This window comes from Trichechus manatus, unplaced genomic scaffold, assembly GCF_000243295.1.
Source record: "Trichechus manatus latirostris isolate Lorelei unplaced genomic scaffold, TriManLat1.0 scaffold00015, whole genome shotgun sequence".
In the NCBI taxonomy this organism is placed as follows: Eukaryota; Metazoa; Chordata; class Mammalia; order Sirenia; family Trichechidae; genus Trichechus; species Trichechus manatus.
This window is the reverse complement of record NW_004443951.1, coordinates 3,181,906-3,207,775: the sequence shown is the minus strand read 5'-3', so window position 1 is coordinate 3,207,775 and position 25,870 is coordinate 3,181,906. Positions and strand designations below refer to the sequence as shown.

Below are 25,870 nucleotides of genomic sequence, written 5' to 3'. Positions count from 1 at the left end.
GTTTTGGATCTTGTTGAGGATTGCTCTGTGGCCTAAGATGTGGTCTGTTCTGGAGAACATTCCATGTGCATTGGAAAAGAATGCGTACTTTGCAGCAGTTGAATGGAGTGTTCTGTATATGCCTATGAGGTCAGTTTGGCTGATTGTGCCCTTTACATCTTCTGTATCTTTGCTGAGTTTCTTCTTAGTTGTTCTGTCCTTTACTGAGAGTGGTGTGTTGAAGTCTACTACTATTGTCAATTTCTCTTTTCAGTGTTGTTAGAGTTTTTTTTATGTATTTTGGAGCCCTGTCTTGGGTGCGTCTTATAATGTATTTTTAAATATATTAAAATGTGAGGTATTAAGTATAATGTAATAAAACCTTTAAATCTACCAGCAACTCAAGAGTTAGATTATTAACAATAACTTGCATCTATCTATGTATTCCTTCCCTATCTCTTGCCCCTGCCTCCCCCTCAGAGGTAATTTTTCTGAGGTAATTTAATCACATATGCAGAGCCACCACTTAAGGCTCTGTAGATCGTGCACTGCACTACATCAGGGTGTACCATTCCCATCATAATCTCTGGGGCCGTCTGGAGTTATGCAGTGCAGGGCTTCTGCACACATGTTCCTCTTTCTAAATGTTTTGTTTTTGAGCTCTATGAAAGTGATATACCATATTGTAGTCTTCTAGGACTAGGATTGGCTTTTTTCACTCAGTCCATTTCCAGTACTCATCTATATTGTAGGTAAAACTGTAGTTCAGTCTTTTTGACAACTTTATAATAATTGTGTAAAGATTCTTCTCTACCAGAGTGTATTGTGTCTTCTAGTTTATTAAAAACATTCTTGTCACTTGGTATACATGTGTAAGAGTTTCTCTTAGCTATATACACCCATGATTGGGATTGTTGAGTTGTAGGCATGCATAATTTTGAGGTCTTGAGGTGTTCCCAGATTGTTTTCCATTGTGGTTGTACCAATTTATATTTCCTCTGGCAGCATATAAGAGTTCCTGTTGCTCCAAACCTCCACACTTAACTTGTTAATTTTGTTTTGTCAAGATTTGTTAATCTTTATGAATTCATAGGGTGTGAACTGATATATTAATTTTAGTTTGCATTCACTGATTACTAATGAAGCTGAACATCTTTTTATGTTTATTTGCCATAACAATCTACTCTTCTGGGAAATGTCTGCTTTTATTTTTTTTCCCATTTTTCAGCTGAGTTCTTTGTGTTTGTTGGTTACGTGTGGAGATACCTTTGCCTAACTCTTTGAAAGTGTTTTTGATGAACAAAAAAGTTAATTTTATTATACTCAAACTTACCAGTTGTTCCTTTTAGAGTTAGCATTTTTATGTGTCTTATTTAAGAAATTCTTCAGAATATCAGCCCATACTTCTGTTATCTTCCTTCTTCCGGAAGTATGTAATTTAAAATTTCCATTGGGAAATTCTGTTCATTGATAAATGATTATTTCATTCTTATTTTTGAAAGGTTTTTTTTTTTTAGTATACAATTATATTTTCTCACAGCACTGTAAAAATACTATTCAGTCTTCTGACACCCTGTCATTGTGAAAAGTCTGCTGTCATTCTAATTATGTTTCTTTGTAAGTGGTCTGATTTTTTTCTTTGTAAGTGATCTGTGATTTTTTGGGGGGTTTGTTTTTCAGTTCTAGTATAATGTTTCAAGCCCTGAGTTTCCTTTTACTTGTCTAGTTTTGGTATACATTTTGCTTCCTGGACGTTTTTCCTTGGCTCTGGAAAATTGAGAGCCATTGCTTCGTCTATAATTGCTCCATTCTCTCTCAAAAGGATTCCATTTAAATGTATATAAGGTTCTATCATTCTATCCATAGCCCCTGGGTGGTGCAAACAATTAACACATTCAACTGTTAATTGGAAGCTTGGAGGTTCAAGTCCACCTAGAGGCATGTTAGAAGAAAGGCCTGGCAGTCTACTTCAGAAAAATCTGCCATTGGAAATCCTGTGGAACAGTCTACTCTGACACACATGGACTCACCATGAGTTGGAGTTGACTGGCAGCTGTTTTTTTACTGGGATCATTCTATCCACCATATCTCTATTTCTTTCATGCTTTCTGTCTTACCACTTTGTCCTGCATTGCCAGTAATTTATTCATGTCTTCCAGTTCACTTGCACTTTATTACTGTCCGATCTGCTTTTTCATTCATCTACTTTGAGTTGTTTTTATCACCAATTATGTTTCTTAGAGTTTCCTTTTTTTTTTAAATCCATCTGTTCTTTCCTAAAGGTCTTTTGTTGGTTGGTCTTTTTGATTGTGTACTTTATTTCTTTAAACATTTCACAAATATATTTTCTGACAGTTCAGTTATCAGTCCTGGAGGTATCTGAATCTGTTGCTTGTTGCTACTGCTGACTCTTAGTCATGTGTTTGGTGATTTTATTTTAAGCTTTTTGCTTGAATTTGGTTAGATTCCTATGGCCCTAAGTTTAAGATTGGTGTTTTCCTCCAAAAAGGATTTATTTCTGTATCTGCTAGTACCTAGAGATATCACTAACTGGGACCTCGTCAGCTTTTTTTGAGAATTTTGGTTCAGCACATGAGCCCTAGGCTCCTATTCCATGCCTTGAGGCTTGCACAAGGCTCTCATTTCCTAAAGCATTGCAGATCTCAGCACTTGTGTTCAAACCCAGCTCTTCTTGGATACCTGCTGCTCTACCCAACTTCCCATTGCAGAGGCACCAACTCACTGTTCTGTTTTGTTGGTTTGTTCTTGAAGTGGGTGGATACTTGAAGACCTCCCCTAATTTTTGTGAGACCACCATGTGTCCTACCACCTGGCTTAGTTGTTCTACATTGAGGGGGTCCCTGTAATATTTAGTCAGCCCAATGACAGAAGTCCTACATTAGATTTCTTTTACGATTTTACTAAAGTTAAATAATTTGTTTTGTACATGTGCCCACATTCATTGCTACTGGAGTTGGTCAGTGTTTCTAGGCCTTTTCAGCTGGCAGAGTTAGGGGGAAAATTTTTTTTAAGATAAAATAACATTGTGAGTTTGTATTTATTAGTCTGCCATCCATCTCTCCTAAATTCCTTGGAACTTAAGGAGATGCACTTAATCATGTTGGAAATCGACCTTCTTAATAAGCATAATTATTTATCTCTCACATTACGCACACAGTTCCAGAATGGTGACACCAACACTAGAACAGTCAGATTATTGGAAACAAGTTTTTTGTTTTTTTTTTTTTTTTGGTAGTTCTTTTTGTCCTTAGGGTTATCCTTTTATATGTAGTAAAAAAATTACTGTGTTGTAAAGTCCTTTAGAGGCAGACTTTGGGACAGGATGTGGGTGTAAGCAGTGTTCCTAAATGGCTCTCTGAAGCCTGTGACCATCTCTGACCTTACCCTCTCATTTCCAGTTGGAGAGAGTGCCATCACCTGATCACCGCCGGAGAAGCTACAGAGACTTGGACAAGCCCCGTCGCTCTCCCACACTGCGCTACAGGAGGAGTAGGAGCCGGTCTCCCAGAAGGTAAGGCCGTAGTCATTGGCCTCTTCCGGGAGACTTTGTACACTGTAGCCCGTAAGTTTAGACTTAAGGGAAGGAAAAATGCCCAGCCTATGGAGAGTGTTTGTTTGCCCAGTGGATTAGCTATCCATCATCGCAGAACAGTGAGCCACAAAACCTCAATGCAGATAACAATAACCATTTATTAGCTCACAAGTCCACAGTCAGCAATTTAAGCGGAGCTCAGATAGGCGGTTTTTGAGTAAAGCTAGGTTCACTCACCTGCTTTCTTGTGATCAGCTGTCTGTTGGCTGGCATAGGATGGCCTTAGCCGAGGTCGCTGGGGCAATTCATCTCATCTGTACGTCTCTTCATCCTATGGGTATGTTCTCACGGCATTGGCAGAGTTCAAGAGTAAACAAGCCCAGTCATGCTAGTGTTTTCCCATCATCTGCTTGCATCACAATCGCAAATATCCCATTGACCAAAGCAAGTCACATGGTCAGTCCCAAAGTTAGAGTGGGATGGTGCTACAAAGTTCTATTGCGACGGACATGGACACAGAGATAAGAAAGAATTGGGGCCATTTTGTAATCTACAACATCCAGTGTATCCACTAAGCTCTCTTCTTGTCTTTTCTTTCCCTGTAGGCGGAGTCGGTCCCCCAAAAGGAGAAGGTAGGCTTTAGTCATTTGTAATGAAAGATGGGGATTGGGGAGGTGGGCTGTGTATTGTTTGTCATAGCGTATATATTGCCAAACATTATCAGGGTTTCTGACCAGTCTCTTCTACAGCCCCTCCCCTCGCCGAGAAAGGCATAGGAGCAAGAGCCCAAGACGTCATCGCAGTAGGTCTCGAGATCGACGGCACAGATCCCGCTCTAAGTCCCCAGGTACAGCATTTGGGCCTTTTGCCGTTGGTTGTCTTAACAGAGAAACATAAGAAGAGCAGCTAGCCTCTTGCAGTATAGGAGTAGCCTGACTGTACTATTGCCTAGCAGAAAAGGAACTGGACTAGAAATTTGGAAATCTGAGTTCACGTCTTGTCTTTGTCACTTACTAGCTTTGCTGATATGATGATGGGCTTCAGTTTCTTCGTCTGAAACTACAGAAATAAATCCTACAGAGTTAATGGTGAAAACCCAACGTGATGTTTGTGAATTAGCCGTAAAGCCCTTAATGTATATGAAGTGGTTTCGTTACTACTTTCCCCACCATCAGTTCACCTACAAGAGGTGTTCCCAGACCAGGTCAAAAAAGTACTAAGCCGATGGAGGGGACTGGGGGAGATGAGAATGATAGTGGATGAGGGGAGGGTACAATCTCACTCATCCAATGGCCTTTTCTTCCCCAGGTCATCACCGTAGTCACAGACACAGAAGCCACTCAAAGTCCCCTGAAAGGTATGTAACGGCCTCTGTTTCATGTTAAGAACTTCACTCTTAATTTAGAAATTAAAATCCCAACCACAACCAAGTTAACCTACAAATTTTGTTTTAAAAGGGGATTCTTCTTCATTTCAGAACAAAATTGACCTATACTCCTGAGAATTTTTTTTCTTCTGAGATTGCAACTTTGGATAATAGAAAGGGCTCGAGCTTTGTTCTCAGAAGAAAACAAAGGGTTTATGTTCCAACTTTTAACACTTAACAGTTCAGTGACCTTGGAAAGTCATTTTCATCAGTAAGCTTTCCTTAGAACCCTCTGTATTCCATACACTGTAGGTGCACTCTTAACCTCTGAGAGGCCATTTCCTCAGTGGGAAGTTTTAGATAGTAATGCCTGACTCACAGGGTTGCTCTGAGACATAAAGAATACCAGGTGTATTTATTGAATATTCAGTGTCAGCCCCATCAGTCTGCAGTCTTTGTCCAGCTCCTTGAACAGCCGCTAAATTGAATGATTTGTATGTGTTGCCATTTCAGGTCTAAGAAAAGCCACAAGAAGAGCCGGAGAGGGAATGAATAATGGACTCAGTTTGATTTCAGTCCAGATGGCCTCCTGTGGATAGGAGAGTATCTGTCTATGTGGAAGGATTAAGATTTATTCCCTAGGCAGCTATGAAAATATTTTAGTTTCTTCTTACCAAGTTTTTCACCTTTTTTTTTTTTCCTTAAAAAGGAAAGAGGTGCTGAACATTGTGAAGATACCCCTTTTTGAATCATAACCCACATGTTTGGGAGATAATGTTTCCTAAGGGCTACTTTTGACCTGTTTTGTACACCCAACCTTGATTGTAGCCAGACTGAATTTATGAGGGTATGAAGGATATTGGGGGGGAGGGGTATATGGATGACAGGGAAAGGATGTGGCCATCTGCTGACCCTTTTTTTGTTATTAAACCTGACACGCCCGTTTCCCATTTTTCTGTAGTTTATTCTTTGGTTTGCTTAGCAATGGAACTGCTTTGAGACTCCTAGGATTTGTGCTGCTGTTGTTAGATTCAAAGATCAAATCAGTAAAACATACTAACGCCTCTAACTTTTTTTTAAACAGCAGGAGCAAGTGGTAATGACCATGTAAACTGACTAGTTAGCACCAGCTTTGCAGGAGCAAAATGCAATCAAACATAAGGCTCCTTCTGGATCACTTAGTCCAGATTCACTGAACAGCTCGACAAGCAGTAACACATAACATCCTTTATACAGCACAGTGGTGTTCTTCCCCAAAAGCCTTGAATTCCAGGTCAAGGAGCTCACCCTGTCTTACAAAAGTGTTGACTTTATCCAAGCCTAATCAGTAATAGTAGGGCAACAGAACTGAAAAAGGTTTAATAGAGAGGGAAGTGTGTAATGCCACTCATAGTTCTGACTTAAATAGATGGACAGTAGTGCCATTCACAACTTCAGAAAATATATCAGGAAGATACCAAGTTTTGGAGGGACCACAGAGTCGAGGGAGGTGGTGGTGAAAACGGTACATTCAGTTTAACAAGTTTAATTTGAGACAACAGTGGTATATTTGGAGTCCCTGAGTGGTACAGATGGTTAATGTACTTGGCTGCTAACCGAAAGGTTGGCAGTTTGAGTCCACCCAGAGGCACCTCAGAAGAAAGACCTGGTGATCTACTTCTGAAAAAACCAGCCATTAAAAACCCTTTGGAATACAGTTCTACTCTTGACACACATGGGTTTTTATGAGTTAGAATCAACTCAAAGGCAACTTGGTTTTTGGTATGATACATCTAGATACAGTCCAGACAGCTGGAAATATGTACTGGAGTTCAGCATAGTGATCGAAGACAGAACTGACAAATGTTAGGTAATTGTGGAAGGTGTGTAATTAGATGAGATTGTCCAGGGAGTGTGTGTAAACAACAGAACTGTAAGCAACACCAACATTGGTGTAAGGAGGAAAAGCAGCCACCAACTGAAAAGTGAAATGAACCATTCAGAAAGGTCGGAGAATTAGGAGAGAGCAGGTCAAAGAAGCGAAGGGTCTAAGCAAAATAAGGACTGAAAAGTATCCGTGAGCATTGATAATCAAAAGAGGGTATTGATTTTTACTAAAGCAGTTACTTCTACTTTCCTTTCCTCCTTTAAAAAGCAAAGAGTTATTCCTTCAACACTAGTCCTAGCAGGAACTGTGAAGACGAGCTCCTCACAGGATTGTTTCTTGGGAAGTCATCAGATCACAGGGTAAACAGTCCATTATTTGCTACTGAACTGAAGAAACTTAGTAGACACAGATCCTTTACAACAATATTAAAGAATGTTTGGATCACATTAGAACTCATATATATTCTTCAGTGATTCCCTCATGATACTACCTGGGTTGGCAAAGGTTGTCCCTGAGAGCTGTTATGTGTTTGTGATGTAGCTATATATAGGACTACTTTTAAAAATTAGATACAAGCTCATCTATTTAAGTCTGTTATAGAGTACTAGCAGCTATTTCTTTACCAAAGTGATTTAGGTGGAAAGAAATTTCTTCTGGAGAAATGATCCACAGGCCAGCCAAATTTACTACATGTTATAATCCAGTATATTCATAAAATTTTAAAACCTCACAAAAAAATTTTAATAGAAAAAATAAACCTTCCTAAAACAAACTTTAAAGCACGTTTTAGACATACGGTTAAATCTCGACCAAAATTGAGGCAGCATAGCCAACCTAGAGCAGGAAGCAGACTGTTCATAGTCTCTAATTAAAACAGAGGTAAGAGTCAGTGGGACATGTTGAACATCACTGTAGAGACAGTTTTGATAAATTACAGAACTGCAGAGAAGATGGATCTTAAGGATAAACCTTGCTGAAGGGCCATTTCTGTCGTCTATATGCTAGCCTACTGGACGAGGCCTTTAAACAATCACTTTAAAACATTTTGACCACAACATGTATTAAGAAATACATTTTACATCTTGCCTCTGTACAAACATATGCATACTATGTGCTGAAATTTCATGAAATAATTCTTACCCCTTATTCAAAGTACACGCTTGACATTTCCTATTCGAGTTCAGTTTTTAATAACAGGTGCAAACCACTAAATTGATTTCATTTCCCACTGTTTGAAAAACACTGCTTTTTGAAGAGCTTTGCAGTGGGGCATGATGACCTCTTAATGCTAGGAAATGAAGGGAGATGTGTTCCAGGAGCAGAGGAAATAATGGATTTGGTGAGAAGGTATCAATACAACAACCCAAATTAATAATTTCCCTAGCTCCTTCCCATTATTCTTCAGTAGCTAGACCTGATTAAAATTAAGCATTAATCAAAAAAGAATGATTATAAATGCCACTTCTGCTCCCCAAGAAAACAAACCAAACCCGTTGCTGTCGAGTTGATTCTAACTCAAAGCGACCCTCTAGGGCAGAGCAGAACTGCCCCATAGGGTTTTCAAGGAGCGGCTGGTGGATTCGAACTGTCGACCTTTTGGTTAGCAGCCTGAGCTCTTAACCACTGTGCCTCAGGGCCCTAGAAGTTAAAGGAACATGAAGTAAATTCTCTACAGACTCAGAAAAGATACAGCAGACAGCATGAGCTGTTAAAATTTTTTAAATACATGGGTTTAAAGGAGATTAAAAGAAAATAAACTGGTGGAACTTCAAAGAAATGAAGATTTTTTAAATTGCAGAAATTAAAGCCTTATTAGAAGCTACAAAATACAGAAGCATAGAGAAAACAGGCAGGAAGAGATAAGAAATGGAAAAGAGTAAAGTGATAAAAGCTACAGAGATAATGTAGAAAATACTTGAAATCCAGCACATGCAAAGTAATCTTATTTAAAAAAATCCTGAATTTAAAGGATAAATTATATGAGCACCCAAGCAGAGAAATCAAGTCTCTGTAAGGGGGAAATAAGATGACCTCAGATTTTATAGCAAACCTACTTCTCCAAGAGCTGGAAGGAGAAGATAAACATTAAATTTAAAAGAAAATCTTGAATGCTCGTCATATTTTAACAAAAGCGTAAGTTAGGCCAGATATCTCATTAACAAAGCAAATAAGCTGAGAGATGCTGAAGTTATAACACTTGAATATAAAAGCTAACAGTAAATATACCTGGTCCTAACATTCAATAAACGCCTTTTCAGGCTGTAACTAGGGCAAGGAAAACCCTGAACTTCCTACAATAGACTTAAAGCTTTGTCTCTGTTAGGAAATGATGGCAGGATCCCAGGTACTCGAAGCAACACACATCCCAGGAAGCAGGACAAAGACAATACAATCATTCTGCACACTTCCAAATACATCTGTAATATCATTTAGCCTAAAATCCCTGGCAAATCTGTTTAATAAACAGATTAGACAAAATGACCTCTTCTGACTATGTAATACCAAAATCAGCTAAAAAAATCTCCTACCAACAACACAAGTCTGAATTCCAACACTTCTGTAATTACTGATTGTACAAGCATTACTGCTAACCAACTGGCATCCTAGCAAATTTGTTTTTTAGGGGGTAGTACAAGATTCAGAATGGATATACAGTCTGGCATATAATGCTGTTGTTAGCTGCCACTGAGTTGGTTCCAACTCACAGCCACCCCATGTACAACAGAAGGAAACACTGCCCGCTCCTGCACCATCCTCACAATCGTTATGCTTGAGCCTATTGTTGCAGCCACTGTGTCAATCCATCTCATTGAGGGTCTTCCTCTTTTTGCCAACCCTCTACTTTACCAAGAGTAATATCCTTCTTCAGGGACTGGTCCCTCCTTATAACATGTCCAAAGTATTAAGTAGTCTCGCCATCCTCCCTTCTACAGAACATGGCCGTACTTCTTCCAAGACAGATTTGTTCGTTCTTTTGGCAGTCCATGGTATATTCAATATTCTTCACCAACACCATAATTCAAAGGCATCAATTTTTCATTCAGGGCATCTTAGTCCTTAAAGTGACATCTTTGCATTTTAAGACTTTAAAGACGTCTTTTGCAGCAGATTTGCCCAATGCAGTGCGTCCTTTGAATTCTTGACTGCTGCTTCCATGGGCGTTGATTGTGGATCCAAGTAAAATGAAATCCTTGACATCTTCAACCTTTTCTCCATTTATCGTGATGTTGCTTATTGGTCCAGTTGTGAAGATTTTTGTTTTATGTTGAGGTGTAATCCACACTAAAGGCTGTAGTATTTGATCTTCATCAGTGCTTCAAGTCCTCTTCACTATCAGCAAGCAAAGTTGTGTCATCTGCATAACGCAGGTTGTTAATGAGTCTTCCTCCTATCTTGATGCCACGTTCTTCTTCATATAGTTTAGCTTCTCGGATTATTTGCTCAGCATACAGAATGAATATGATGAAAGGACACAACCTTGACTCACACCTTTCCTGATTTTAAACCACGCAGTATCCCCTTGTTCTAAAGACTGCCTCTTGGTCTATGTACAGGTTCCTCATGAGCACAATTAAGTATTCTGGAATTCCCATTCTTCGCAATGTTATCCATAATTTGTTATGATGCACAGAGTTGAAAGGCACATATTAGGTCCTTAATAAATAAGAATACTGAATATACCATGGACTTCCAGAAGAATGAACAAATCTGTCTTGGAAGAAGTACAGCCAGAACGCTCCTTAGAAGCAAGAACGGCGAGACTATGTCTCACATAACTTGGACATGTTATCAGGAGGGAACAGCCCCTGGAGAAGGACATCATGCTTGATAAAGTAGAGGGTCAGCGAAAAAAAGGGTCGGCCAATGAGATGGACTGACACAGTGGCTACAACAACGGGCTCAAACATAGCAACAATAGTGAGGATGGCGCAGGACCAGGTAGTGTTTCATTCTTACACAAGGTCACTGATTCGAAACCAACTCAACGGCACCTAACAACCTTATCTTCCCTTCACTTTACTGGCATTAGTCTCCGTGTTTGAAAACTCTACTTCAGAAGACCTTTTTTTTTAATTCTACTCCCAACATGTAAGTGTGCTACCTTTGGAAGTCACTTCACTGTTTTGCCCCTTAGTTTTCTCAATGATAAGATGGAGGAAGCATCTTCTCCTATCAACCTCATATGTTTGTTGTAACAATCCAATAAAATGACATGAAAAGATCCTTGAACCTCTAAAACTAAGTCTGTGATTTAGAATACCTATATTTACTGATATTTACTGAGAAGGAAACCAATCTCTATTGTTACATTATATTTCTATCACCTAAACAACCAGATGAATTAACCAAATTTAACTCTTTTTGAAAAAGTATTACCTAAAAATAGAATTACTCCAAATACAGACAAGCAACTTTCCTCTCAAGTTTGAATATTTTCAGTATACAAGTATGTAAAAGAAAAAGAAAATCTGGATTTGTGTTGTAGTTTTTATTATTATTTATTTTTTTTACCTTTTAAAAAGTTTTTGGCACTACAAGGCTCTGTAAAGAATAGAAGTGACAAATTTAAAACACGTGAAATTCTTTCCTAATTCTTAAGAACAATATATATAAAGTCTGAAGCAACCAAAGTATGAATACAGCTAATAGAAAATAAAGAATGTAATTTTTAAAATTCTCTCTTTATACAATTCATCAAGGTTAAACAAAACATAAAATTCCCTTAAAAATAGGGTAATAAAATAGATGAAATTTGTACCACTCAATTTGGTGATACTGGTAAAAACTATAGTTCATATTTATATACAAATAATACAGTCTTTAAAAACAGTCTTAGAATTTAAATAATCTATCTAAACGTGTTAAAATTTTAAATCAGGACCTGATTTGCTTTGCTTTCCATTAAATGTCACTTTTTCTGTTGAATGTAACTGACACTGAGGTACGGATACCCTTGAGACAGCAGGATTGGCTGGTTGCTGTGCATCGGTAGACCAGCTGAAAGAAAATGGACTCGCATTACTCCGACACGTTTCCTCTCGGTGGGTGGGGACAACGCTCTCTACATCGACGGATGGCACATCTGTCTGTTGGATACAACACAGACAGGAAACTGAAAGGCTTGTGCCTATTTATCTGACAACCCCTTAGAATTAACTTGTAGCTCGTTCTCTTTTTTCTCTATTTATATAGTAAGAGGAGATGAAGCACATCAAAACATTTTGGTGGGGAATGGGGAGATGTGGGTACATGAAAAGAGAGAAGAGATAAAAGACAGATGGAGGGGAGAAATCAAGAGAAGAAACCCACCAGGGAAGAACTTTAGACTCCTCTGAAAAAAGGGTTTGTATGACCATTAATCACTTCCCTCAACCCTAGTTCTTTCCTCAGAAGAAACCAACCAGAGTTAAGGTTCTGCCACTCTTTATAATATAGGGCTGCCCCAGCAGTATATGGATAGTTCAGGGAGCCTTAAATGTATCAAGTCAGAAACTTAGACCAGGGGCCTGAACAATCTCCCTTTAAAGTTATCATTTCATTCAGTCAATATTTCCTGAGTAGCTTTCTTTAATTTCTTGAACTCCTGGTTTAATTGCAGTTACCCTCAATCTAGTTTTTTTAACCCCTAGGTTGACTAAACTGACAGCCAGACACAGACAATCCCTATTAGCACTGAGGTAACTTTGAGGCAAGTAGGCTAGATAAGATGCTACAAGTTCTTTGGAATTCTATTTAGTTTGTAATATTCATTACTTAGGTCAAAACCATTGTTGGTACTACATTAGCACCGGAAGAATATAATAAATTCTAATGTTATTAAAGCCCTAGCTTTACTAAACAAATCTAACCAGGTATATTTGATTCAAAAACTTTTATTAGATCCCTACAGCTTACTAAATGGAGCCCTGGTAGTGCAGTGGTTAAGAGCTTGGCTGCTAACCAAAAGGTCGGCAGTTGGATCTACCAGCCGCTCCTTAAAAACCCTGTGGGGCAGTTCTGCTCTGTTCTGTAGGGTCACTATGAGTAGGAAATGACTTTACAGCAACGGTTTTCAGGTTAGCTTACTACATAAAGCCCAAACTCTTTCATAATATGGCCTCAGCCTACCCTCTCAAGCCTCATCACCTACACATCTTTCTCATATACTTCATGCTCTAGCTTTATGTTCTCTTCTTCGTTATGCCAGGCAAAACTCAATGACTTTGCATATATTAATCCCTCAATTAAGAACAACCTTCCCTCTAATCTCTCGGAAATCTCTAGAAAAAGTTCCTTTTCAAGATCTAGTTCAAATGCCAAAATCTCCTGTGGATTAATTTCTGGTATCCATATCCTGCCCTCTTGACCCCCTCTATGAGGGCAAAGTTAACTGATCCCCCTAAGCTTTTATGCTTGCCTATTTTCCATGTCTGGCTCTCCTAACAAAATGCGCATTTATTAAGTGTGGCGATATTATTTTACTCACGTTAAACAAGCACCTAGCACAGTCTGACATACTATGCTCTCAATATATGCTTAGTCAATGCATGAATTTTAATTCCCATATCCTGGCTTTCACTGAAGCTCCCTGTCCCAAAACAAAACCCACCCAGCCTGTTAACTAATTTGTGAGTAACGGTACCTTGAGTATAGAAAGGTTTGTTGGGCTGAAATCTGGCACTTCCCTGATGCATGAAGTTTTGATGCAAACCATAAGGCCACGAAGCTGGGACAAGGGGGAAATGGGGACGTGGTGCATGTTCCCAAGGAATTGGAGGATTTAGTCCTGGAAAGCCTGGCTCTGCATTTCAACAAGAAAGGAAAAACACATTTTTAAAACATCAGTTTGTCCATTCAACATTCTTCCATTCCACAAAGATTTACTCAGTACCTACCACTGACCAAGACCTATGCTAAATGCAGAGGATACCAAAAAAATTTTAAAAAGAATCTAACACTGTAATTGTGCTCAAAATATTCATAAGACAGACATACAAGAAGCCATATACAATAATATGTGATAACTGCTGTAAGAGAGATACACAGAAGGTGCTCTGAAGAGGAGCTAAACCAGTCTTTAAAAAGGTTAAAGGAGGTTTTCCTGAGATGATTGACTAAGCTGAATTTGAAGAACAAGGAACAAATTAGGAAAAATGGGGAAGGGAGGGCACTTTAGACAGAAGGAACGGTATGTACAAAAGCTTGGGAACAAGTTTAGGAGCTGCAAAAACAAAATCGGTATGAGAGACAGAAGTAAAGGGAAGAAGTGGTGAAAGAAAAAGCAAAGACAGGTAGGTGGGATCTATATTTCAAAGAAATTTAGTACATCATGCTAAGGAGCTTACATTTTATCCAAAGACGTTGCTAATTATCCCAGAATCAATTATATCTTGGCCTGGAAGGAGATCCTATTAGGAGCTTCAGGCACTGTGGTATAATGATTGACAACTTGAGCTTTGAAGCCAAACAGGTCTAAGTTCAAATCCCAGTTCCAAAGATAACTAAGGTACAATTCTGAACTGTAGATTATTATGAGGATTAAATCAGATATAAAGTGGTTGACACAAATTCTGGCATGTAAGTAGGAATTCAGAGTATGAGCCCTATTCTTTCTATAGCTAAATCACCCCCACAAATCTTTCTCTTTCCCTTTAAAGTATTTCTTTCAAAGTGCAATGTTCCCTGCATTTTCTGGATTGTTTCTGGTGGCTTCTTACATGCAGAGTCACAATGTACTAGGCAATAATCTGAAAGACACTGCTTTTACTCACTAAACTGTCTAGCAGGAACTCAAATTCAGAGGTAGGAGATGAGTAGGAATAGGAAGCAAGGTAACTAAAATCCAAATCCATACTAGTCGCATTACAACCTCAGTTTCTCAGGAGGGAACCAGAAAACAAAACAGCTGCCTTCAGCTGCAAGTTCGTAAAGCCAAGTTAAACTAGAGGCTGAGCTAAAGGGCTCAGTGTTTACAAACTAAATGAGACTCAGTATACAGATTTAGGTAGTGATTGATTGAGAAATGCTGTTTTAACATAAAGGGTATTTTTTAGGATATATTTCATTTTTCACAACCAAATATTTTAATAACTCCATAAAGGACAATTTTTTAAATGGCGGCGGGGGGGGGGGGCTTGCACAATCTCCTACTCTAATACAACCACTTAATCATTTTAATGTATTGTCATCAGTCCTTCCATTTTTAACATAATAGTTATGCTATCAGCTTTAGGCTACTACTAAAATAACAGTTATTTTAGCCATAATATTAATTATGAGTTGTGCATCCATCCAACAAATATTTATTGAATAACAATTTATTATTTACTGTATTTTTACACAAATAACATGCGTCTTCTACATTTGTTTGCCAACCGCACCCTCCCCCAACAATGTATTTTCTATTTTCCTAAGTGCTGCTTTGCCAATTTTTTTCACATGCTGCTATTAAAAAAAAAAAAAAAATTAGTATAGCATGCTAACAAAGTACTTCGTCAAGGGAGAGAGCAGCTGGCAAAGAAACGTGGAAGGCACACGTTATTTGCGTTAAAATATGGTAATAATGTATAATATGAATAATGTTATCTGTCAGGCACTATACTGGATACTAGGGAGATGATGACAGACAAGGCACAATTTTTAGCCTTTACAGTTCATTCTAGTGGGTTATGCCGACAGACAATTTTAACACAGTACAAGTGGTATGATATAGATGTTAAGGAAACATGAAGCAGAGAAAGGATACCTAATACAATTGGAGGACAGGATCAGTAAGGATTAAGAAAAGCTTCCTAAAGAAAGTGATCTAAATTAAAAAGTGGAGAAGTGAGTTAGTCAAACTTTGGGGCAAGGCAGAAGGAGGTAAAAATGAGCAGCAGAGGTTAATGCAGAGAACATTCCAGGCAGAGGGAACAACTTGGATAAACAACTAGGCTAGGGGTAAGAGACAACATGGTATATTTGTAGGAGGTTAATTAGTTTACTATGGCTGAAACACAGAGATCAACTATGGCAAGAGAAGGGGAGATTTAAAACTGTAAAAACTGAACCAATATATCAAAGGGCACACAGAAACTATTTTCATGGTTATATAACTCAGTGACTATCATGGTACATGTCATGCCATATATTCAATAAATGTTTGTTGAGTGAGATGAGCAGAGACCACATTAACAGAACTATGTATGCCATATATCCTTTGATCTTAGAAATCTAGTTTCCTCATTCTAGCATTTCAGTTCAGAAAATGTATTATCTGCACTGTTCCAAAAGAGGTCAGAGGGACCTCTTACATCATCAGTGTTCTAAGGAATAGTATACTTTTGTTTAAAATTATCACTAAAGTTGTTCTTTTGAAAATTGATAAAACTTTTATTCTACATTTCAGGATAACTGTGAGAGTTAATGTTATGTGTCAACCTGGCTAGCCTCTTAAACTGAGAAAATAAATTTATGTTTGTTAAAGCCACCTACTTATGGTATTTCTGTTATAGCAGCACTAGGAAAGTAAGACAGTAATTAAGTAGTTAATAAGGAAAGAGTCTTCTTTATGTAAGATCACCAATAATAAATAGAAAATCACCATTTTAAAACCTCTAAAATCTAGACAACAATTATCAATGATAGCTTTGACCACTAAATAAAAATTAATGAAGTAATTTATAATGGATGGATGGAAGAGGCTAACAGTACCTGAACCTGAATTCACTGATCAATCTGAACATCACTAAAAAAGGAAAAACCAGATATCAAGTTCCTTCTGAAGTGAGGAATAGAAAGTACACAGCACCAACCAAGAAGTATTCTTGCAAAAAAAAAAAAAAAAAAAAGAACCTGAATGTAATTGAGCCTCTAGCTCTAACTACCAGTTTATGGATAATACAGGGACAGAAGTACATGTTAAAGGATATAATCAGCCAACTCCAGAAGTGGGAAATCCTAAAAGACTACTAATCTAGTTTCTTCAATAAATATGTGGCATGGGGAAAAAAAAACTGAAGAACTTTTATAAATTAAAAAAAGACTTTAAGAGATATAACAACCACATGCAATATATGTGCTTTGTTTGAATCCTGATTGAAATAAATCAACAATAAAAATACTATTCTTCAGAGAAATGGGAAAACTGAGTACAAACTAGGTATTAGATGATACTTGGTATGGTAATAGTATTGTGATTTCTTTTTAAAAGATATAAACTGAAGTTTACAAGCAAATTTGATACGATGACTAGGATGTGATTAAATACTCAAACCAAAAATTATAAAAAATGAGAAAGAGAGGGATCAAGTAAAAGAAGAGCAAATACTGATAATTGTTAAAGCCAAGTAATGGGTACGTGGGGGTTCATTATACTTTACTCTCTCCTTTTAGGTATGTTTTTTAAATTTCCATAATAAAGTTTTTTTAAATAAAAATAAAAAAATTATCACTAAGAAGTTAGGTATAAAACTAGATTTATAGTGTATATCAACTATTTTTAAAATATGCAAGTATACAAAAAATGACTAGATGGTAATATACCAAAATATTACTTAGTAGTTATCACTAGGAATTGAGATTATGGATGATTTTTTTTTTCAAATGCTTTATAACAAACATGTATTGCTTAGATAGATAATCAGGAAAAAAAGACAGGCACGTAAAGAGAAAAGAAGGAAGGGTTACCTGAATTCCCAACTGCACCATTGTTCACCAGGGAATTTGGAGGCACAGTACGAGGCCAGTGTCCATCATGAGAGGAGCTAGGGATCGCCACAGGTCTGGCAGCAGGCTGTGCAAAGATGATGCTGGGATCGTTCAGGCCAATATTGCTGGGGGCAGTGCCTGGTGCAGAGTGCATCACCGGGCCATGGATGGGCCAGGATGGGGCAGGGATTTGGAGAGGATGCATTGGCAATAACCCCATATTGTGCATGGAAGAATACTGAGCTGGTGGTGATTGGGGGAAGTTATACATAGGCATCTGGACCTGATGTGGGGGCTGGGCTCCCTGCTGAGGTGGGCCAAGCTTGGGTTGGGATCCTGGCTGTGATGGAGGCTGAGTAATGGCAGCTGATTGGGAAGAGTTCTGTGGAAATGGCTGAGGCTGAGGGGAGTAAGATGGTGAATCAGACTGCAAAGAAAAAAGATACATTTTTAAATTAACAAACAAACATCTTAAATTTCATAAAAGAACAGATAATACCAAAATATAAAATTGTGGATTTACTTCATTAGAACATTATAAACAGAACTCTGAAATGGGTATAACGACAAATAATCAAGGCCACAATAGATGAAGCCTGACAGAGTGGGAGAAAAATGTGCAACAGAACCTCAAATTCCTAAAAAAAAAAAAAAACAAAACACAAACCTGACCTAGTAGACTGGTTGAGACTGGAGGACTCCCTGAGATACTCTTCAAACCCTGAACAGAAACTAACCTCTGAGGTCACCTTGTAGCTAAATGACAAACTGCCTCAAAATATAATGAATAGCGCCAGTAAGTACTGTGCTCCTTTAAAAAAAATCACCTATATGAGATCAAACGCGCAATAGTTATTTTAAACACAAAGATGAGAATGTAAGGGGGGAGGAAAACTAGATTAATGGAAATAGAACAACCAGAACAAAAATATTGAGAATGTTCACCCATTGTGATGAATGTAACTCATCACTGAAAAATGGGACTCTCAAGTGCTGTGTAAACCTTACTGAAAACACAATAAAATATTTTTTTTAATTCATAAAACCTAATTTCACATGAAGGTAGAACTTTTCCCAAGGTACTCAAACCATCTCTCAGACGGGCTTTGCCTCATATACCTTTTTTCACTCAAGGAAAAGAAGCTCAGACAATATTCTCATCATGTGGAACCCGTATTTCCAACTGTGAACTAGAAACTTAGATCTAAATATATCACAGTCACTTTAATTCAGACCCTCAACAAGTATTTATTGAGTGTCAGTATGTACTGGGCGTTGTTCTAGGTGCTAATAATACAATATTAACATGCATACCCTCATACAGCTGAAAGTTTATGAGGGCCAAGGAGAGGAGCAGATAAAGATTATGTAAGAAATAAAAGTAAAGAGTAATAATTACTATAATGATAAAGATGGTATAAAGTAATGAAATCACAGAGGAGGAACACCTAGCCCACTCTGAAAGGAGGAGGGAAGAAAAGATCAAGGAAAATTTCCCAGAGGAAGCGATCTTCAAGCTGAGACTCAAGGGTAAATAGAAACCAATCTGACAAGGGAGGGTGAGGATAAAGGGAAGGGAAGAATTTTCCAGGCAGAGGGAACAACATGATTGAAAATCTATAGGAATGGAAAAGCATGGCTTTTTAAAGTAATAAGAATCTGGAAAATTTTCGATAGGACTGGAGTACAAGGACAAGGGAATGGCAGATCTGAGGTTGAAGAGCTAAACAGAGAAAAGACAATGAATGTCTTAGAAGCCCTGTAAAGGAGTTTCAACCTTATCCTATGAGCAATGGAAAGCCACTGAAGGATTTGAAACAGGTCAAGAACATAATGAATCTTCATCTTAGAAAAATTATTCTACCGTAAGAAGCATGAAGTAGAGAATAATAATAATCATAATAAAGACTGACGAAACTGGTTAGGAGGTTGCTATAATACAGTAGTCCTGAGATGATGGCAGCCTGGTCTACAGAAATACAATAGGGGATAACCAAAAAACCAAAAAACCAAACCTGCTGCCGTTGAGTTGATTCTACTCATAGCGGCCATATAGGACAGAGTAGAACTACCCCACAGAGTTTCCAAGGAGTGCCTGATGGATTCAAACTTTTGGTTAGCAGCTGTAGCACCTAACCACTACGCCACCAGGGTTTCTACAATAGGGGATAGAAGGAATCAAAAGAGCTAATTTTAAAAGGCAGAAAGAATAGGACTTAGTGATGGGATGTGGGGGTTGAGGGTAAGGGAGAAAGTTTGGATAGTGGTATTATTCACTGAGATGGAGAACACAGGACCAAGAGGCAAGTCTGAAGGTTGCAGAGAAATATGAGTTATGTTACAGACGTATTGAGGTTGGGATGCCTTGTTAGCCATACGAATAAAGATATCCAGTAGACGACTCTTATCCAAAAGTTCAGGTGAGAGAAAAGTGAGGCAGTATAGGAAAATGGTTACAGCATAGGTTTTTAAGTCAGAGAAGCAAAGGGTTCAAGTTCTGTGAACTCAAGCAAGAAACTTAAATCTCAGTATCTTCATATAACATGTAACAGAACCTACCTCATAACTAAAGAATGCATGAGGAAAATATAAACACCAAATTCAGGTCAGTAGATATTTTTAGTAGCCAGGGAAGGAGGGTAGGAAAATATAAGGAATGGGATCCAACAGGGGTTCCAACAGGAATAGGATGAACAAGGGTTTTCAATTGTGGTAAATTTTTAATAAATAAAACAAAATGGTAAGAACTGTTCAAGTTTGGTGGTGGTACATGAATTTTTTTTTAAAATACTTTTTTGTATTCTTGAAATATTTTATATTAAAAAAGAAGAAATAATGCATGTATAGCACATAGCACTCAAGAAATGTTAGCTAATTTTACTGTTGTTGTTGTTAGATAACATTTATGAAAGTGTTAGGTACATGATAGGTATTAAAATGGGGGGAAAGAGCTCCCTAAATGTTTTTCCCATTTTAAGTCTTTTTACTATTGCTCTTCAAATACTCTAAGAATTTTTTTTTTTTCCTAAAACACAGATCACATCAGATTCAACATATTTAAGAGTTAAGAGCTTTGAAGCTAGATAGACCTGGGTTTGAAATCTTTTCATTTCTCTTATTCTCAGTTTCTCAATTTGTAAAATTTGATTATGCCAATACCTATTACTTCACATGGCACTCCAAGGATTAAATGTGTTAAAAATAAACATGAAACCTAAAACTAACATCATACTCAATGGAAAAAGACTAAAAGCTTTCTCACTAAGATCAGGTACAAGACAGGAATGCTTACTCTCACCACTGCTATTCAACATTGTTTTGGAAGTCCTACTCAGAGCAATTTGGGTGGGGGGGGGGGGGGGGGAAGGTATGCAAATTCGGAAGGAGGAATAAAACAATCCCTTTTCTCAGATGACATGATCCTACAAATAGGAAACCCCAAAGAACCCAAAAGAAAACTACTAGAACTAATAAATGAATTCAGCAAGGTGGCAAGGTACAAGGTCAACACACAAAAATCAGTAGGGTTGCTATACATTAGCATAAGTGGAAAAGGAAATTAAGGAAACATTACCATTTAAAATAGCATCTAAAAGAATAAAGTGCCTAGGAATAAATTTAACCAGAAAAGTGAAACACCTGTACACAGAAAACTAAAACCATTATTAAAAGAAATTAAAGACCATCAACAAACCAAAAGTTGATTCTTTGAAAAGATCAGTAACAATGACAAACTGTTAGCTACAGTAACAAAGAAAAAACGTGAAAGGAAGCAATTAACCAAAATAAGAAATTAAACTGGACACATTACAACAGATACAACTGAAATAAAAAGGATCTTAATAGAGTACTATGAAAAGTTGTACTCCAACAAATTTGAAAACTTAAGATGAAATGGATAAATTCCTAGAAACACATAATGTACCTAACATAACAAAAAAGAGGTAGAAAATCTCAACAGACTCGTAACAAGAGAAGAGATTGAATCACCAATCAAAAACCTCCCAACAACAACAAAAAAATCCTGGACCAGACAACTTCGCTGGGGAATTTTACCAAGCATTCAGATAAGAATTGACACCAATCCTGTTCAAACTCTTCCAAAATACAGAAAAGGAAGAAATACTCCCTAACTCATTCTATGAACCCAGCATTACCTTGATACTAAAGCCAGACATAACAAGAAAACTACAGACCTATATCTCTCATGAATACGGATGTAAAAATTCTCAACAAAATACAAGCAAACAGAATCCAACAACACATTTAAAGAATTATATACCACGACCAAGTGGGATTTATTCTAAGAATCCAAGGATAGTTCAACATTAGAAAATCTATCAATGTAATACACCACACTGATAGAACCAAAGAACCACATGATCATCTCAACAGATTCAAAAAAGGCATCTGATAAAATCTAACACCCTTTCCTAATAAAAACTCCCAATAAGATAGAAATAGAAGGGAAGTTCTTCAGCTTGATTAAAAAAAACCCAAAACCAAACCCGTTGCCATCGAGTCGATTCCAACTCATAGCGACCCTGTAAGACGTAGTCGAACTGTCCCATCCAGTTTCCAAGGAGTGCCTGGTGGATTTGAACTGCTGACCTTTAGGTTAGCAGCCGTAGCTCTTAACCACTACACCACCAGGGTTTCTGAACTTGATTAAGGGCATCTATAAAAAACCAACAGCCAACGCTATACTTAAAAGAGAAAGACTGAGAGCCTTCCCCTTGAGAACGGCAATGAGACAAGAATGCCTGCTATCACTGCTTCTATTCAGTATCATACTGGAAGTCCTATCCAGAGCAAAAAGGAAAGAAAAAGAAATAAAAGGTACCCAGATTGGAAAGGAAGAAGTAAAACTATATTTGCAGATGACATGATCCCATATATAAAAAATTCTTAAGAAAGAATCCATTAGAAAGCTTCTAGAACTAACAGACGAATTCAGCAGAGTTACAGGTTATAAGATCAACACACAAAAGTCAGCTGAGTTTCTATACACTAACAAAGAGAAATGTGAAAAGGAAATCAAGAAAACGATTTCATTTACAATAGCATCTAAAAGAATAAAATACCTAGGAATAAACCTAACCAGGTATATAAAGGACTAATACAATGAACTTTAAAACACTGCTACAAAAGACTAAACAGACCTAAAAAAATGGAAAGCCATCCCATGCTCATGGATTGAAGACTTTAATATTGTGAAAATGTCAATACTACCCAAAGTAATCTACAGATTCAACGCAATCGCAATCAAAATTCCAACAGCGTTTTTAACAGAAATGGAAAAACTAATTCTCAACTTTATATGGACAGGCAAGAGGCCCCAACATGACCAAAGCAATTTTGAAGAAGAACAAAGTAGGAGGCCTCACACTTCCTGATTTTAAAACATCCAGCATCAAAACAGCCTGCTACTGGTTTAGTGATAGACACATAGATCAATGGAATAGAACTGAGTGCCCAGAAATAAAACCATACATCTCTGGTCAACTAATTTTCTACAAAGGTGCTAAGTCAATTCAATGGGGGAAGGAACAGTCTCTTCAACAAATGGTGCTGGAAAAATTGCATTTTCACGTGTAGAAAAACGAAGTGCGATCCATACCTCACGCCTTACACATAAACTAATTCCAAATGGTCAAAGACCTAAATGTTAAATCTAAAACCATAAAATTCTTGGAGGAAAATATAGGGGATATAGGGGGCAAAGCTATGGGACCTAGGGGGCAAAGCTATGGGACCTAGTTTTTTAAATGATATAAAATACAACAACAAATCCACAAGCAACAGAATACAAAATAGATCATTGGGACCTCATAAAAATTACTTAGTTCATCAAAGGACTTTATCAAAAGAGGAAAAAGACAACCTACAGACAGGGAAAAAAATCTTTAGGAATCATATATCCAATAATGGTCTAATATCCAGAGTATACATAAAACTGCTACCACTTAACAACAAAAAGCAAAATAGCCCAATCAAAAAATGGGCAAAGGCCATGAACAGATACTACACAAAAGAGGATACCCAAGCAGACAACAAACATATCAAAAGAGGCTCAGCATCTGGTGAAGTCACTTCCAAGGTTCACCATTCAGCCAGGGATTGGACAGCCCCATAAAACAAAACAGGACTAATGAGGCACAGCAGTCCAGAGACAAGGACTAGAAGGCAGAAGGGGACAGGAAAGCTGGTGATAGGGAACCAAAGGGTGAGTAAGGACAGTGCTGACATGTAGTGGGGTTGTTAACCACTGTCTTAGGGCAACATGTGTACTGTTTAACGAGAAACTGCTTTGTTCTGTAAACCTTCATCTAAAGTGAGAACAGCAGCACAACTGGAAGAACGTAATCGATGTCACTGAATTGTGCCTGTAGAAATTTTTGAAATGGTGTATTTTTGGCTATGTATATTCTCACCAGAAGAAAAAGGTCGAGAAGGGAGAGGGCTGACATGTAGTGGGGTTGTTAACCTATGTCATAAAACAATGTGTACTGACTGTTTAATGAGAAACTATCTGTTCTGTAAACCTTCACCTAAAGTACAATTAAAAAAAAAAAAAGGACAAAAAATGCTCAGCATCACTAGCCATTAGAGAGCTGCAAATCAAAACTACAATGAGATACCACCTCACCCTGATTAGAATGGTGAAGATAAAAAAAAAAAAAACCCCAAAGACAGAAAACAAAAAATGTTGGTGAGGATGTAGGGGAAATCAGAACCCTTATCCATTGCTGGTGGGAATGTAAAATGGTACAACTGTTGCGGAAAACAGCAAAGCGATTTCTCAAAATTTTAAAAATAGAACTACTATATAACCCAGGAATTCCACTCCTAGGTATACAGCCTAAAAAGAAAAACAAAATGTTGCAGTCGAATTGGAATCATAGCGACCCTACAGATATATACCTTAGGGACCTAAAATTAGTGACATGAACAAGCATATGTACACCTATGTTCATAGCAGCACTATACACAATAGCAAAAAGGTGGAAACAACCTAAGTGCTCATCAACAGATGAAGGGATTTAAAAAATGCGGTGCATACATACAATGGAATACTACTTGGCCATAAAGAGAAATGAAGTCCTGATACATGCTACAACATGGATAAACCTCAAAGACATTATGCTGAATTAGGTGAATCACAAAAGGACAAATACTGTATGACCTCACTTATATGAAATGACAAGAATAGGTAAATATATACAGACAGGTTATTAGTCTGGGGCAGGAGGAGGGAGGGGGAGAGGGAATCATTCTCTAGGAAGTAATGAGTTTATGTCAATAGTAATGGGAATATTGGCAAATGAAATTCTATCATATATTGCCTTAACAGCACTAAACCTATAATACATTTAAATTTTTATGTCTATTTTTATTAATGACGACATTTTTCCACTAAGCAAAGGCTGAAATCTCAAAGTGATTATTTTAATCTAACCAATACCCTTATTAGGTAGTTGCTACCTTATTTTACAAATGAGGAAGCAGGCTCATGAAAGTTAAGTAGATTGTCCATAGACATAAACCCAGATCTACCTTACTCCAATATAATGTTCACTCAACATTACATGCCTAGAAAAGGTGCCTCTACAAGGCATTATGTACTCTGAGGATTATATTTGCCAGTCTGAGAGATAAATCCCTATCACCCACATCTTCAGTGCCATCTTCCTATCAAGACTAACCCACTAACAGGTAGACTACTTACACATTCTGAGGACTGTCTAGTCCTTATGGGCTGATCCCCCTGTTGCTGAGTTGAACCAGCCACTTGCTGGGCATTTACAAGGTTGCGGACCAGCTGGGCTGCTAAGAGAAGACATCACAAAGAAAATCATCAGATAAAATAGCAGAGAAATGATTTTTTTTTTAATTTCTCTTCTTATGTAAAAGAGTCCCAAATCTGAGGTTTTATAAATTTGGATTTTTAAACTGTGACTATGTTAGTGAAGAATTTGTAACAATTAATTTTTTTTTTTTTTTAAAGCCATTTTACAATCTTCTAAATCCATGAAAAAATGCACTGGTTTTGGAACTAAGATCAAATGCCTTACTATTTTTCTAAAAGAGACAAAATATTTATTTAAGCAAATACATTCTGCAATAAGAATGTGAATAACTGGAAATCACTATTTCTAAAATAATCTAATGTTTTTTCAATAAACTCTTATTTGGGAGTTTTACTATCTGATTCTTAAAATTCCTATGAAATGCACCAACAACAGATCTCCCTTTCTCACAACAGTAGTGGGAGGAACTGTAATTTCTCATACATGTTCCCAGAAAAGAACCTCTGATAAAGAGTTTTAACTTTTCAGAGCAAGAAAAATAAAGAGGCTGACTGAGATTCAAAGGAGTTGACTGAATATAATAGTTGTGCTGATTTACAACAGACTATTGAGACCTCTACAGGGAA

At 37.4% G+C, this 25,870-nt stretch overlaps 2 protein-coding genes across 9 annotated transcripts in view; one reads left to right on the top strand and one right to left on the bottom strand.

Annotated features, from left to right (window-relative positions):
- Nucleotides 1–9,532, top strand: part of PRPF38A (pre-mRNA processing factor 38A) — a 26,491-nt gene extending 16,959 nt beyond the window's left edge. Inside the window, exons 6-10 of the mRNA XM_004371729.2 lie at nt 3,399–3,511; nt 4,138–4,164; nt 4,282–4,379; nt 4,841–4,889; nt 5,412–9,532. Coding sequence (XP_004371786.1) covers nt 3,399–3,511; nt 4,138–4,164; nt 4,282–4,379; nt 4,841–4,889; nt 5,412–5,454 — 330 coding nt within the window. The 3' untranslated portion in view covers nt 5,455–9,532. The remainder of the gene's footprint in view (nt 1–3,398; nt 3,512–4,137; nt 4,165–4,281; nt 4,380–4,840; nt 4,890–5,411) is intronic.
- A 1,117-nt stretch (nt 9,533–10,649) lies between these two features.
- TUT4 (terminal uridylyl transferase 4) overlaps nt 10,650–25,870 on the bottom strand; it is a 149,553-nt gene continuing 134,332 nt past the window's right edge. For 5 of the 8 annotated variants that reach the window (XM_023727063.1, XM_023727065.1, XM_023727064.1 and 2 more), the window contains 4 exons: nt 25,163–25,263; nt 17,413–17,860; nt 13,388–13,546; nt 10,650–11,763 (listed from right to left, as the gene is read on the bottom strand). In XM_023727063.1, coding sequence (XP_023582831.1) covers nt 11,675–11,763; nt 13,388–13,546; nt 17,413–17,860; nt 25,163–25,263 — 797 coding nt within the window. In that variant the 3' untranslated portion in view covers nt 10,650–11,674. Of the gene's footprint in view, nt 11,853–13,387; nt 13,547–17,412; nt 17,861–25,162; nt 25,264–25,870 lie in introns of all 8 variants that reach the window. The other 3 variants (XM_023727066.1, XM_023727067.1, XM_004371728.2) reach the window with 2 other exon arrangements.